Source organism: Scatophagus argus, chromosome 10, assembly GCF_020382885.2.
Source record: "Scatophagus argus isolate fScaArg1 chromosome 10, fScaArg1.pri, whole genome shotgun sequence".
NCBI lineage: Eukaryota > Metazoa > Chordata > Actinopteri > Scatophagidae > Scatophagus > Scatophagus argus.
The window spans coordinates 425,267-440,450 of NC_058502.1; the positions used below are offsets into that span (position 1 = coordinate 425,267).

At 47.7% G+C, this 15,184-nt stretch overlaps 2 protein-coding genes across 8 annotated transcripts; one reads left to right on the top strand and one right to left on the bottom strand.

Moving 5' to 3' along the window:
* Window positions 1-2,298: 2,298 nt before the first annotated feature.
* Window positions 2,299-12,059, top strand: entpd6 (ectonucleoside triphosphate diphosphohydrolase 6). Of its 6 annotated transcripts, none has more exons than XM_046401060.1 (14): window positions 2,299-2,431; window positions 2,922-3,204; window positions 4,927-5,003; window positions 5,156-5,299; window positions 5,375-5,450; window positions 7,613-7,648; window positions 8,270-8,358; window positions 8,946-9,025; window positions 9,144-9,208; window positions 9,482-9,583; window positions 9,658-9,798; window positions 10,643-10,699; window positions 11,071-11,183; window positions 11,269-12,059. In XM_046401060.1, exons 2-14 carry the CDS (start codon window positions 2,943-2,945, stop codon window positions 11,350-11,352), a joined length of 1,326 nt encoding a protein of 441 aa, XP_046257016.1. In that variant the 5' UTR covers window positions 2,299-2,431; window positions 2,922-2,942; the 3' UTR covers window positions 11,353-12,059. The 6 variants fall into 6 exon arrangements, with proteins under 6 accessions (XP_046257016.1, XP_046257017.1, XP_046257018.1 ...); XM_046401063.1 differs by lacking the exon at window positions 2,299-2,431 and adding an exon at window positions 3,857-4,353 and having other exon boundaries at window positions 3,069-3,204; XM_046401061.1 differs by lacking the exon at window positions 7,613-7,648.
* A 170-nt stretch (window positions 12,060-12,229) lies between these two features.
* LOC124065582 (barrier-to-autointegration factor-like) lies at window positions 12,230-13,883 on the bottom strand. Of its 2 annotated transcripts, none has more exons than XM_046401067.1 (4): window positions 13,804-13,883; window positions 13,605-13,674; window positions 13,109-13,235; window positions 12,230-12,738 (listed from the first exon to the last, which is right to left on the bottom strand). In XM_046401067.1, the coding sequence occupies exons 3-4, from the start codon at window positions 13,232-13,234 to the stop codon at window positions 12,592-12,594; spliced, it is 273 nt and encodes a 90-aa protein (XP_046257023.1). In that variant the 5' UTR covers window position 13,235; window positions 13,605-13,674; window positions 13,804-13,883; the 3' UTR covers window positions 12,230-12,591. The 2 variants fall into 2 exon arrangements, with proteins under 2 accessions (XP_046257023.1, XP_046257024.1); XM_046401068.1 differs by having other exon boundaries at window positions 13,109-13,238; window positions 13,804-13,873.
* Window positions 13,884-15,184: the final 1,301 nt, after the last annotated feature.

The window sequence follows — 15,184 nt, forward strand, 5'->3', positions numbered from 1 at the left end:
GACGTCATCTCCCCCCGCCGAGCGACCGAGCAGGTCGATTTCCGGGAAGTTCGGGATGACGTGTGATGGGAAGTTCGGGCGACACGTCGCTGAGCTCTAAGAGGGGTTTAGCTCATTGGTAGAGCATTTGACTGCAGATCAAGAGGTCCCCGCTTCAATTGTCTTTTGGGGGAAGCCGTGATCGGAGGGTCACCGGTTCGATTCCCCCACCGGACAGGCAGGAAAAATTTGGGTGTGGTGGAGTGATTAATGTGAAAAATGATGGTTTTTACAGGACTTTCCCGGGGTTGAGTCCCTTGAGCAAGGCACTCTACCCAGTATGCTCCCCGCGCGCTTGATGCTGCCCACTGCTCCTGTGTGTGTTTCACTGCATGTAATTTGCCGGGTGTTGCATGTGTGTGTTCAACTAAGGATGGGTCAAATGCAGAAGACGAATTCAGTGTGTGTGTGTAAAAATAAATATACTGTCAATAAAGCTGATTCTTCTTCTGAAGAAGGATCCTGTTTGTGTGTTGTGATCCCGTGTGCCACAGTTTTTCACTCATTTTGTCCTTGTCCATTCACACGTTGATGCTTTAGCCCTGATGTGCTGTGCAAACAGTTTGAACTTTGATCAGGTTCACTGAGCAGAAGAAGCAGCAGGCTGAGAACTTCCATCTGCATGTTTTGATGTTCTGTCAGCATATTCTGTGTGTCGATTAACAACTTAGTTGGATTAGTGTCTCAAACTGACGTAATTGTCTCTAAATGTCATTTGTATGTAAATCTGCAGGACGATTAGGATCCACTCAGCTCTGCTTTTGTTCTGTCGACCATCAGTGTGATGAAAATAAAAAGGCAGCAGAAAGATTACAGAACCATTAAGGTCCCTGCTGCGACCCATTAACTGATAAAAAGCTATTAGAGGCTTATAGATTAAATCACATATATGGAGCAGAGTGATGATGAAGGCTCAGCAAGAAGAGGAGGAGGAGGAGGAGGAGATGTCATGTGTAACATAAAAGTCACAGCTTTGATCTCCTCGGATCAATTACTGAATTATCAATACATTTGATCACTTTCTGATCGCTGATTTCTGCAGTAGGAAACAGAAGTGTTTCTGAGCACAACGTGTTTGAATACAATTTAAAGAATAGAATTTAAATGTGCTGGCATCATCTTCGTCCCTGCTAAAACAAAACTTTAGCTAAACTAAAACTATGGCAGCAGGAGGCTGCAGTGCATTCTGGGAGTATTTTTCCAGATAAGCCTGCAGTACATATGTGGCTGTGACGAGATGTTCGACCGAACTTAGCTTGAGCCGCCTTCCCGATTCAGACTAACAAAACACAGTAACAAGCAAAACGTGATATTATTTTAAACTTTATTGGCAGCTGTGTTGCTTCACAGGCTCCTCAGCAGCTTATCGGCTCATTAAAATGAGCTCCAGCTGCAACACCAAACTGATGAACGCGTTGGCTCTTCCTGCTTGATGAGTACTGCCACTTTTGGTACCTTGAGTGTATTTTGTTGCTAGTACTTTTGTACTCTTACTGGAGTATTTTTGCACTGTGGTATTGTTTACTTCAGTAAAAGTCTTCTTCCACTTTTGCTTGTTGAAACAGATTGTTTGAGTGCAACAGTTTGCTCTTCTTCCACCCTGCTGAGCTGATCGATACTGCGAATGAACACACACACACACACACACACACACACACACACACACACACACTAACCATATGGTGTGTCTCTCCAGTGAATGAAGCAGCTTCCTCCCACCAGATTCCCCACACACCCACATCCCACACACCGCAGCGTCTGATTGGCTGCTGCTGCAGGTTAATGAGGTAATGATTGGCAGTGACTTCACAGCAGCTGCTGCTGCCACACACGCACACACACACACAGGAGGGAAAATGTGCTGCTCTGATTGTTATTGATGAGTCTGCAGTCCTGCCAGCGCCCCCTAAAGGCTGCACTGATCAGTGCAGCGGACGTAAACCTGTCAGGCTCGTCCTGAAGGGGGCGCTAGAGGAGAGCTCCTCAGGGTGCATCACAAGGAGAGCAGGAATAAAGCAAACAACACATTACTTTATTATGTTCATTTTACTCTCAAATTTCATAAATCAGGAAAGAAAAATACAAAAGTTGAAAAACGGTTTTGTCTATGCCATGTAATAATTCAAAAACTGGAAGAGAGAAAACTTGGACTGATGTTTTGTTTCATTTAGTTTTTTGATTTTTTTTCTTTATTTCGTTCTTGCTCCATTTTAAACTTTAAATTTTATTTACTTTCCATAAAATAAAATTCATTTGTGCTCTCGTGTTTTCGGCCACGTTACCACTTCCGGTCTCCCTGACGTCATCACAGGGCGCCATGTTGTTCCCTGTTGAGTTTGGCATCAGAGAGTAGAAAACAAGTGACGGAGCAGCTTCTGGCGGGTTCGGTTCGGTACGTCCTCACGCACTTAGCCTGCATGCTAAGCTGTTAGCAGGACAGCCTGTCTCAGCTCGAGTTCAGGTCCCGGTGCAGCTGATCTGATTGCTAGCTCACGGGCGACACGGACACTGTTCCTCACACTTAGCAGACCTGTAGACCAGGAACGCGGATCGTATGTTCAGCCGCTTCGCAGTCTCGCTCACAAACTTCTTCGTGACTGAATTGATGTCATCTGACCAGCAGAAACGATCTTTGGAAATCTTCTTCATAGAAACGGCTGAAGTTTAGGAGATTCGCTTAAACTTTTGTCAGCTGTTCGGGTATCGTGATTTGGTGAAACAGATCTTTTGATTTTATGCCCAGACAGCCGATGAAAGGTTTTAAATGAAGTGAAATACTGTGAAGTTGTTGTTTAGTCAGAGATCTTTTGAGTTTTAGTAATGAAACGGCTGAAATGTCTGTGAGAGTCCTGATCAGACCGTAATGAGACTCTGTGCTGTAGATCCCCACAGGATGAGTCGAGATGAAGAGACCAAAGCTAGCCGGAGTCTTCCTCTCTGTGGGCTGCCTGCTCGCCTACCTGATGTTTGTCAAGTATCACTACAGCACCTCAAACCCCGAAGCCTTCAGACTTCCTCCCTACCGCGGGCCCGTCTCGGACCAGCTCGGAGACGGCAGGCCCTCGTCTGCTGCTGCCGGACGGGACTTCCAGTTCGGCATCATGTTTGATGCTGGGAGCACTGGGACCAGAATCCACATCTTCAGCTTCCAGATGGAGAACAGAGGTCAGATGGGAGCTGTTTACATCCAGCTGCAGTAAACAGCTCTACACCAAACTCCATTCAAATATTGATCAGCTTAATGATAGGTTGGGGCATCCAAGACGTTTCTTGAATCAATAGGTCTTTGTCTTTTCTGTGATCGTTTTTATTGGGCGGTTAACCACAGAGCAGTTTCCTGAGTCCATGACAACATGTGAAGTTGTGTTTGTGCCGAGCTGGGCGAACACTACGTGTTTGTTATCCCAGGAGTGAAGGCTGTCAGCTTCAGCGATCTGTTCAGGGCCACGTGGACCTTAAAGCTGAGGACCACGCGTCTCTGTTAAGCTACTGCGCGGTTAAGGCTGCTTGGCGTCTGTCAGACTCTGTGATCAATACCACAATCGGTTTGACGCTCAGAGTCAGGAACAGCCGGTGGAGCTGCAGACTGGTGGCTGTGGATGGACAACACGCCACATTATTACTTTAAGTGTCCAGAGGGATGTTCTAATTGGCCTTTACTGTGTACACTTTAGATTTGTATTGTCTTACTGAACTCGTGTGACCCACTGTGTGTCCTTGGATGCACCCGCTAGATCCTCTCTAACCTTTCTCGGTCTGTTACAGTAGATACACGCCTCAGTAACAACATCCACGCACGTTTGACATCACATTTCAGGAAGTGCACGTGAACGGTGGTTGGCCTGTTCGCCTCAGAGTTAGCTGGCCAATGACCCTCGGTTGTGAGCGAGTCCAACCTCTGTACTGGGCCGACCCAGACCAAGAAGATAAATGTGAACTGCGACCGGATGTCCGGGCTCCTTCGGACTGAGATCCTGCGAGAGCTCCGTTACTCCGAGCCCAGCGCTGCCACACTTTAGCTGTGACCTAAATAAAGTGTACTTCTGTGAACTGAAGGTCTCTCTGGTCAGTTCTTGGGTTCCAGTTAAAGAACCGGGCTGACAGAGACATCAGACGGGCGTGTTGATGTTTTGTGGACGCTCGCTCAGTGTTACTTCACTGGACCGAGTTAGCGCATGCACTTTTCACCTCCCGTCTGTGGAACAAATCAGCTGAAGTCATATTTCAGATCCAGGAGGCTGGATCAGATATTTGGAAGTTAAACCTTTATAATCGATGCTAAATGGATTCATATGGAGCCTTTCAGATTAAACGGTAAAGGTTTAAACAGCAGGCCTCACTGAATTGCTTTTAGTGTATTTAAAATCCACACGCTGGCCCCAAACATTAATTACCAGATGTGAATCCCGGCAGACGAGAGGAGCTTTCAGCCCGTAAGTCCTGCTCTGCTGCCGAGCTGCCAGAGTCAAAATGGACACAAACTCATTAGTGCGTTTTAGAGGTTTTGGGTTTATTAGGCTTAGAGAAAGTTTCCTGCACAGCTCGGCCAAATGCCTTCGTTATCGCATTTAACCGCTAAGCTAAATCACGCAGGCTGAGTGCTGTTTTGGCTCCTTTGTTAGCATCCGAGCTAACCGGACTAATGGCAGCACCTGTTAGTTATACAGACTGGGATTGTCATTAAGAGCTTAATGACAGCTTAAATGTAGGCACAGGTCCAGGGTCAGTCTGTTAGAAAGATAAAGCAAAATTCAATTAAATGTGCTTGTAAAACACTGAATCTTATTGCCTTTAATCATTTCAGACACGTGGACACACAGACTGTTGTCTTTATTGTCCTTTTAAGTCAAAGATTTATGCTGTTTTGTGTTTGTGCTGTTTCTGCAGAGGCTCCCAAACTGGCCCATGAGACGTTCAGGGCCATCAAACCTGGACTGTCTGCATATGCTGATGATCCAGAGAAGGTACAGATGCTAAAGGACAGCACACATCAGAAAACAGAAGTGAATGTTCCAGTGATGCTTCAATCAGCTTCCTCTGAGTGGAGGACAGCAGCGCACCACCAGGTTTAACGGCTCCTCTTTTCGCGTCCTTTCTGTCTCCTCCGCGTGTTCAGTGTACTGCAGGAATCTCGGAGCTTCTGGAGTTGGCAAAGTCCAGCATCCCTCGGTCCATGTGGTCCGTCACCCCTGTGGTCCTGAAGGCCACCGCCGGCCTCCGCCTGCTGCCTGGAGAGAAGGCCACAGACCTGCTGGACAGGGTGAGACACACGCTCACGATGTCCAGTTTGGACGGAGGGTAGACGTCGAGTCTGAGCTCTTTCCTTTTTGTCCAGGTGAGGGCGCTGTTTCTGGAGTCTCCATTCCTCTCCAGAGACGACAGCGTGTCCATCATGGACGGCACTGATGAAGGTAGGAGGTCTTTAAAGCGGCTGTCATGTGTGTGATGCTTTGTTCATGTGTGTGTAAACCGTCAGCTTGTTTTCAGCTGAAACCACCCAGAAGTCAACACTTTGCTGTTTTCAGTGGATCAGCGTTAAAGCACCACGTCAACCGGCCCAACGCTCCCTTACCGGCTTCCTGTGGACTGTGGAGAGCTCTCGTAAGCTCTCGTGCTGAACAGGAGCCTCATCTCTTTCTACGTTTATTAGATTACGGAGAATCTCCGCATCTCCTCATCGTTTCATCTGTTTAAGCACCTCAAAAGCTTCTCCTGCCTGTTTTTCACTGCACAGAAAATCTCTCTGATTTCCCCAACGCAAACCGCCAATATGGAGGCTTAAACAATATGGAGGATTAGAAGTTAGATGACACCAGAGACAGACCCCCTCTTGTAACAGCCAGCAGCTGAGGTACCATCGTTTGTCCCGTAAACGTACTGCTGTGGTCTGAGGAGGAAACCCGAGGACTCTCTGACCTTAACTGTCTGTAAGATCAGGTGCTGCGTTCAAACGGCGCCTCGCTCAGTGTGTCCTGTCTGTCCGACCGCTCAGGCTCACATCACGAGGGCGGAGGACGCGGGTCTGTGACGGCCTCGCCGCCGTTGTTTCCTGTGTCATTTGACACCATTCAACATCAGGTGACATCGTGTGGGGTCTGTGCTGGAAGGAGGTTGGGGTGACGTAAGGTGGCGTTCAAAAGTCTCCTAAACTTTTATTCTTCATTCTTTCCTCCAAATCCAAAACTCATAAAATGTGGACTGCATTGAATGACACCCAGAAAGCTCAAAATGCGTGTTGTGACCCTTGTGGGCCCTTGAATGTGGCGTGCTGTTTATTCGCCATCCGGTCTTTTTTTAACCTCGCTGCGTCACGGACTGCAGGCAGAAAAGATTTCAGATTTGAAGTTGCTTCATGGCGCTGGTTCACTGAAGCACTTTTCCGTCATGGAGGAATGTTTGACAGGTGAAGACTTCAGAGCGACTTGGTCCAGCTGGATCCAGCTGTGGAGCCAGATGTTTGGAGCCATCACCCAGCCCTCCTGGTCCCGTGGCTCCCGGTCTTGTCCCGGCTGTGAACTTTGTGTGCCTCATCGTGAGCTGCTCTAATGCCTCTGTGCTTGGATTTCTATCATGAAGGCTTCACATGTAGGTTGTGTGTTTGAAACGCTCGCTCTGTATGGACACGACGTTCGCGCACACGTAATCCAATCCTTTTAAAGTAGTTCATACAAGCAATTATGGCCATGTGGGATAATGTCCCACTTAATCTTGAAGGGGGAGGGAGGGAGGCCGATTATCTCCCCCCTCTCAGCGTATTTCTGAGGCTGAAATGTTTTCTCCTTCCCTCTGAGTGGGATCAGCTCGTTACTCCGCTCGCCCATGAATGTCTTTGGATGATTACTGAATTAACGTCTTATCCTGGTCCACTTTCCTCCCGTCAGCGAGGCACTAATGGACAGATTCCTCCTCGGCGGTCCTTTCAGGAGTCTAACCGGCTTGCATCAGCCTTATTATCGCGCAGATATTTTGCCGATCTTGGCCGGGATGCTCATCCCTCTCTGAGATTAGCGTCCGCCTGCGCTGAGTGGAGGCGACTTATTGTTAATGCTGGTCTGTGAGTGGTTAGCGGGGGGGCGCAGGGTGCTAAGTGCCGGCGTTTAGCTTCCCGACCTAAAGCCGAGTCTCTCTCCCTACTTGTTTGTTTTGTTTGAAAATTGCTTCTTAGCGTCTCTGCGTAAGAGTTTTACAGTAAAGCTCCTATGATACAGTTTTTATCAGGCCCCTTAATCACCCACTCCTGCATGCGGACCAGGTCAGGGGTCGCCGGTAAAAGGCACTAATGCATGCGGCTCAGTGCAGATATTCTGCCACGGACTCTAAAGTCCATCCTCAGAGAGCTCGCAACACGCCGCCTCCTCGCCACACCTCCCTGTGCACAGGAAGTGGACGCAGCGTCAGGAAATCAAATCAGTAAACCCAAATAACGTTCAGAAGCTTTCAACGTCACCTGAGTTTCTCTGTGTGACATCAGTGAGGTTCATCACACACACTGTGTGTGTATACAGTGTGTGTGTGTGTATACAGTGTGTGTGTGTGTGTGTGTGTTCATTCTGTTGTGTTTGTTTCCATTCAGGGATTTCAGCCTGGATCACCATCAACTTCCTCACTGGTGAGAAGTCTGTTTGTTTGGATCAGCTGCTCTGCATGAGGTCCACACACACAACACAACGTATAAAACAACACACACACACACACACACACACACACATGAACATAGTAAGAAGACGTGACACACATGACACACAGCGTCACGTCAGACCGCCTCCCATCAGGTGGGTCCTCAAACTCAAACCTGCCTGGCTCGCTGCTCATCGCTCACCTGTGTGACTGTGGGAGCAGGAAGTGTGTGTGTGTGTGTGTGTGTGTGTGTGTATGTAAAACCAGATTAATGTGAACAAGAAATAGTGATTACCTGTTATTGGATTATCCTGCAGATCTCTCTCTGTTTTTCCTAATCTTCCTCTTCCTCTCCCCCCAACTCTCTGTCTCTCCCTCTGTGTCTCTGTGTCTCTGTCTCTCTGTGTCTCTGTCTCTCTGTGTCTCTCCCTCTGTGTCTCTCTGTGTCTCTGTCTCTGTGTCTCTCTGTGTCTCTGTCTCTCTGTGTCTCTCCCTCTGTGTCTCTGTCTCTCTGTGTCTCTGTCTCTGTGTCTCTGTCTCTCTGTGTCTCTCTCTCCCTCTGTGTCTCTCTGTGTCTCTGTCTCTCTGTGTCTCTCCCTCTGTCTCCCTCCAGGTGATCTTCATCGTTCCGGGTCACCCACAGTGGGGATGTTGGATTTGGGGGGCGGATCCACTCAGATCACCTTCAGTCCTCAGGATGAGGTGAGGATAAGCGACATGCACTCTCTCTCTATCTCTCCCTCTGTCTCTCTCTCTGTGTCTGTCTGTCTGTCTGTGTGTCTCTCTGAAGAATGAAGGCGACTGTCAAACTACCAGGGTGGCTCCATCTTAGTCTTTAATCTGTAAATGCCAGCCTAATCCCAAATAAACAGCCTCCCATGAGGAGGGGAGGTGGAGGAGGTGGAGGGTGTGTTTGTGATGTAGGTCAGGCTGTGTGGAGGAGAGGAGAGCAGCTCACTCCATGAGATCTCCCATGAGATCACCGCAGAGATCTCTTCCTCCTCCTCTTTCTTCTTCTGCTGGCTGCAGTGCAGCTCATAAGCCCCTCCCCCTCCATGTTAGCAGATGGGACACGAGCCAGACTGAAAACTCAAAGGACGAATGTAAATAAATTTTTCATAAAGATGGTTTCTGCTGTGTTAGGTAGTTCTTATCACACGTGTACATTTTTCTGATCAGTTTGGTTTTAATTAGATATTTGATGTTATAAAAAGGGGCTGAAACGTCCCGACTGACGGCTGAGTGACATCTTGATATCAGCTCTGATGATTTTGTATTTCTCTGTGCAGAAAACCATCCAGACCTCACCCATCGACTCCATCAGGTCTTTCCAGGTGTTCAACAACACACACACGGTCTACACTCACAGGTATACACACGCTCAGTCCACTCTTTGCAGTGACTCAGTTCCAGCCTATACGACTCACTCATTGATCAGTAACTGATTTCCTGTCTCTGATCTGTGAATCCGTCTGTTCTGTCTGTAGTTATCTGGGTCTCGGTCTGATGTCGGCTCGACTTGCCGTCTTAGGAGGCGTCGACGCCTCGCCCCGTGCGTACTTTTATCCTTCCCTCTTCTTCTTGTTTGTCGGTTATCATCTCAGGCCCCCTCAGATGAATAAGCCACCATCTAATCTGTTCATAACACACAGAGAGATGAATTCCTTCTGCCAGCTGCTGCGATTTAGCTGCTGTCTGTCTGTCTGTCTGTCTGTCTGTCTGTCTGTTACTGACACTATGATAAACTGAACTGCATATCTGAGGTACTTTTACTTTCTACCGTGTACAAATAATATTCTCTTTGCTTGTGTGTGTGTGAGAGCAGTAGGGGGCAGCACAGAGCTCGTCAGCCCCTGCCTGGCTCCGGAGTACTCGGGCAGGTGGGAGCACGCTGATGTTGTCTACACTGTGAGGGGTCAGAAGGCAGGTGAGCTCCGTGTGGGTCAGTTACCCATCATGCAGCGGGAGCGCATAGGAACCTTGCAGCTGTGTGTGTTTCAGGGGAGCCGGCGTACGAGGCGTGTCTGAGCAGAGTGGAGAAGCTCCTGTACAGGAAGGTGCTGAAGGCGTCTGAAGCAGCAGACGTGGACTTCTACGCCTTCTCCTTCTACTACGACCGAGCCGTCGACCTCGGAGTCATCGGTAGGAAGCGAACGCTCCTCGTCCGGCAGCCGCTCTGTCCTCACGTCTCTCATGTCCCTCAGAGTCTCCCGTTGAGTTCGATAGCTCTTTGATTTTATGCTCTGATCTAAAATGGGACATTTGAGATTTGGGCTCAGGGCAGAATTTGATTTTGATGTTTCATTTTTTCTGGTTTATGTGAAGTCGGTCTGCGTGTTGCCGTCTCGACAGACGTAACCAGAGTGCCGATGCTGATGGAAACGGAGAGCGAGAGCTCCTGTTTCCGAGCCTATGTTGAGGCAACAAACGCGTCACTCTGAAAGTGAACCACGTGACGACAGATGAGATAAGCAGGATCTTCCAGTTTTGTACAGACGCCGTTAGAAAGAGATGACTTTGATCGTGTTAGACAGTTGAAGCAGCATACACAGTTTAAATGAACAATGTACAGTAAACATGCACAGCAGCGATGTCTGTTCAAACACCACACACACTCAGTGAAGCACACACAGTTGTATGGCGGCTCCAAACCAGACTGTGACGGCTGAGCTGAAAACTGGATCATCAGCTCGTCTGTCGATTCTGAAAGGAAAATCAAATCAGCGAACGACACACGGACCGTAAAGCTGCGCAGGTTGAATGGGCTCGCTTTAGTAACCACGGCAACATGCTCATGGGTACTGTAGTGTTACAGACACATTTGTCATAAGTGTAGAAAGTAAGTTCATGAGCAGGTGGTGTTGACATGGATGCTGGTGTCCAGGTGAACTCACCTGGACATCAGACAGCACTTCACTAAAGCTACATGACACACAGACCGACGCACCCTCACTGATCTGATCTGAGACCTGCTTTCTGGTTCCAGATGAGCAGAGGGGAGGGGCCATTCTGGTGTCAGATTACATCCTCGCAGCTAAAAGAGGTAAGACGGCGCCATCCGGCTGTGGACACCTGAACTGCACCTCACCTTTTTAAAGCTCTGTGATTGGAAGGCTGAGTGATGAATCAGAATCAGATTTCCTTTATTGATCCCAAAAGGGAAATTGTTTTTCGTACAGACATTGCACTTGCAGTATTCCCGACCAAGAAAGAAAAGTGCAAGATATAAAAATATGATAAACAAAACAAGATAAATATAAATCTAAAATCTAAAAGTACAGGTATTTACATGTGTAAAAGCAATATATACATCGTATATAATCAGTCGGGCAGCATGTTGGTTTATCTGTCCAGTCATATGGTGATGATATGATGACTTCCTGCTTCCTGCTGATGTCTGTGGTGTCGTTCCAGTTTGCAGCAGTCTGTCTGTCAGTCCCCTGCAGAGTCCGTTCTTCTGTCTGGACCTGGTCTACATCTCCGTCCTGTTGCAGGAGCTCGGATTCCCGCCACACAAACAGCTGAAGGTGAGGACCGCCACAGCCTGAGCCACAGTCTGGAACGGGTCAGGTGTCTAATCGGGGTCTGTTCTGTCCCCTCTGTGTGTTGCAGCTGGCCAGGACCATCAACCAGGTGGAAACCAGTTGGGCTCTGGGAGCAACTTTTCACTACATTGAGTCCCTGAAGAGACACTGAAGCTTTTATTGTGAAAAACTTGATGACACAAACATCCTGAATGTTCTGAGGAGGTCCTGGACCTCCTGAAGACCTCATACACCCCAAACCCTGACCTTCACACAGACCTGTCAGTATGATGTCATGTCTGACCGGCCAATCGGACGCTCCGCTGGTCCTCCAGCTTCCCACGCCGCACTTTGCTTCATACTTGAGCTCTGACGGACGAGTAGCGTTTGTTTTTCTGAACAAAGTGACCTCACAGAAACACTCGACCTCAGAAAGCGACAGCAGTGAAGCCTCCAGTCTTCACATCCTTGATTGCTTTCTTCTACTTTGTTAAAAAGGCTTTAAACTTTTTATACAGAATCTATTTGTACTGATATTGAATGTTTGTTTGAGATTTCTGTCGAGGAAAATCCTCAAACGCACCCAGAGAAACACCAGCAGATGTTTGTAAGTGACTCGTCTGAGTCGCTCCTGAGCAGCCAGGTGAAGGCTCAGGTGTCATTCATTCACCTGTTCCCTCCTGCCTTCACTGAGCATCTGTTTCCTCCTGAAGAGAACCAGTTGGTCAGACTCCAGATTCAACCAAATCCAGTTCTAAACGTGTGACCAAAACATCTTTCAGGTCTCATTTACACCCCTACAGATTTCCTTTCAGCCTTTGTAGTCTGAGTGAACGTTTCTGAACTGCCAGTCAAAATAAAGACTGTCGGTCCTTTGAAGTCTGCAGTCGACTCATTTAAGGATGAACGTCGAGACCACATTCAAATTTCAACAACTAAAATGATTTAATAACCGCAGGGGCAAGCCGAAACAGATCAGAAGGTCTGGATACCCTCGTGGACCTCCTTTAAGACAGATCGCAGTGTTGGAAGCAGCTGACGACAAACAATTTGGACACAAAGGTTTTATTCATGTAAACGTTCCCCAATGAAACAAGCTAATTAAACAGGTGAACAAACGCCTGTCGGCCACCTGAAGCCGTTTCACGGCAGCGGCAGCAGAGTCACTTTAAGCCCAGCAGACAATAGCTCTGATAGCTTCAAAGGCAGGCAGTGAGCGAGCTGTGGAAGAACGGGAGGGGGCGGGGTCTATATAACAGGTGGGGTCTGCACGGGGGGCGGGGCCTGTACGAGGGGTGGGGTCTATATAACAGGTGGGGTCTGCACAGGGGGTGGGGCCTGTACGAGGGGCGGGGTCTGTATGAGGGGTGGAGTCTGCACAGGGGGTGGGGCCTATGCGAGGGGCGGGGTCTCAGAGGAAGGCGTCGCACCACTCCCTCAGACACTGAGCGCAGGACCCCGCCTGACGGGAGTTGGCACCACAGGCGTCTTTGAGCCACTCGGTGAACATCTCGGTGTCTTTCTTCAGGAGCAGGAACTGACCGAGCACCACGTAGGCCTGAAAACAGAAACGTGACTCTGTGAACAACACGTCTCAATAGTTTAAAATGTGTACATTCGACTGATTTAATTCAGGTGAGCGAAACTGAAAAGATGTTCGACGGATCAATCGACAGTCAAACCAATCATTTCTCCCTCCGCTGGTCTTCACACGGTGTTTACTGAATAACAGATTTGTTTTAAATCTGTGCTGACATTGACGCTTTGCTAAAAGATTTCGATTTTAACGCTACGATTGTAAACGTTCAGTCGTCGCTGCAGATTTTCATTGCTGGTTTACATTCAGGAGTTTGTTTGGACAGTGACGGGTCGCTGCAGCCTGAAGGGGGCGCTGCGGAGGAGCAGTTTGAAAGGCGTGTTTCGTCCACCTTGTCGAAGCCTTGTTGCTCCAGCTTCTTCCCCAGGATGTCTCCGATCCCAGACAGAGCCGTCACTGGCTTGTCTCCCATCGGCTCGCCGACGAAGTCCCGGTGCTTCTGAGATGTGGTCGACATCCTGCTGGAACACAGTTTGAACCAATCAGTATGCTGCATTGGACTTGTACCTGCAGGTCGTTTGCATGAGTACAGTACTGCAGTAAAATGCTCCACCAGTGGTCACATGACTCATTTTCCAGTGACAGCAGCTCATGACTTTAACTGACTAAATGTTTCTGAATGACTGGTTTTTGTAGGAAGTGACCCTCCATGTTTGGGATTTATTTGGTTTAAATCTACAAAATGGAACAAACACGGCACAGGTGCTGGAGTCTCACAGTGAAACCAGTAGAACCAGTGGAACCAGCAGCTCTAATGGAAGAGAGCTGCAGACTAATACTGGACTTTCAGAAGGAGCTTTCAGAAACAGTTCAGAAGGAGCCTTTACCTGCTGGTCTGGGCCTTCTGAAGGCTTCACGTGCGGGAGCTTCAGGCGGGGTCAGACAGACAGACGGACCCTACACTCAGACACAGTTTAAACTTCATCAGCGAGAGAAACGGAACTCGAGGCGCAGTTTTTAGTACATTAAATACCACGTGACAGTTGGCTGCAGCAGCAGGAAGAGCCTCTGCGCACTTCGACTCACCTGAGCTCAGAAAAAACACGAACCCCACGAGGACCCCGCGAGCAAAAGTTTTCCTTCTTCTCACTGGAGGCGTTTTATTCTGAAACCCGGAAATACCCGTCGAATTGCATGACGCTCGGGACCTGACGTCAGGACGCAGACAGTCAAAGATAGTTTGTTATGAAGATGAGTCACTCAGTTAAAAATGAATGAAATGATCACTGCTGCAGTGGGGAATCGAATTTGAGGGATTCGATTCTGCGTTTTTCTTACTGTGTTGATGTACAGAACTTGGATTAACTTTCATTCCTGCCGCAGCACTCTGAATTAACTCTGTTTTTATGAGATACAATTTTTAACCCTCTTTTCAAATTATTAATGTATTTACTAATCCATGTTGTCACCCCACCCCCCCTCACTAAACCCTCTCTGAGCACAGTCCTCCTCCTCACCAGAGTCCAAATAAGAGACAACATGTAACTCCCCTCCAGTTTAATCACAAGCACAAGTGTTCTTTGTTTACAGGCTTTTATTTGGTACCCAACATGCAGTTGCCACATGTCGATATGCCATTGTATCATCAGTCCGTCAAGCCGTGAGGACTAAACAATTAAAATTCACAAAAACACAAGTAGAGTTAAAACAATACAAAACATTGTCACAGAGAATAACCGTTCAACCACTTAATTTGTAAGTTATTACATTACCGAAATGCAAATGGGCCTTCACGTTACTCACATTCAAATGAGCTAACAAATAAGCATATTCAAACCTTACATACATAACGTAAACAAACACACAATTAGCGTGCATTGTTGGCTCAAGGGGAGGTAGGAAGAAAAGTCTTTCAGTCCTTGTTAACCACATCTTCTGACTGCAGCAATGTGACGACAACGAACATCTTCACTGATGCCAGTAGAGTCTCCTTCTCAAGGTGAGTCCCCCGAGGGCAGGTAGTAATAACCTGACCCCCCGCGGAGACAAACAACATTAGACATGCAGTATGTTATTAATTACAGTCATGTTCATAACAAAGAAATGTTTTTAACCAAACATTAATTGTTGTTTTTAAACTCAAAACTACTTATAAACTAAACTTAAACTGACTCTGACAGCAGTTACACTACAGGAGGTACAATCGTTGACATGCTCGTCTGTGTTGGTTTCACTCAATAATTTTTCTCTCAAAGCAATATGAGCAGCAGTTACTGTACTGTCACATGTTTAGTTCTGGGTTGTGTTCTTGAAATTCGTTCCTCGAGCTTTGTGGTAGATGATGAGCTATATTAGCTCTGGGTTTGCCCCTCAGTCCAGAAACAGATACACGCTGTGCTACTGATGAAGCCTGAGGAAAACACCTGCAGACACAGCTCGTAAAACTCACTGACAAATTAGTTTGAAT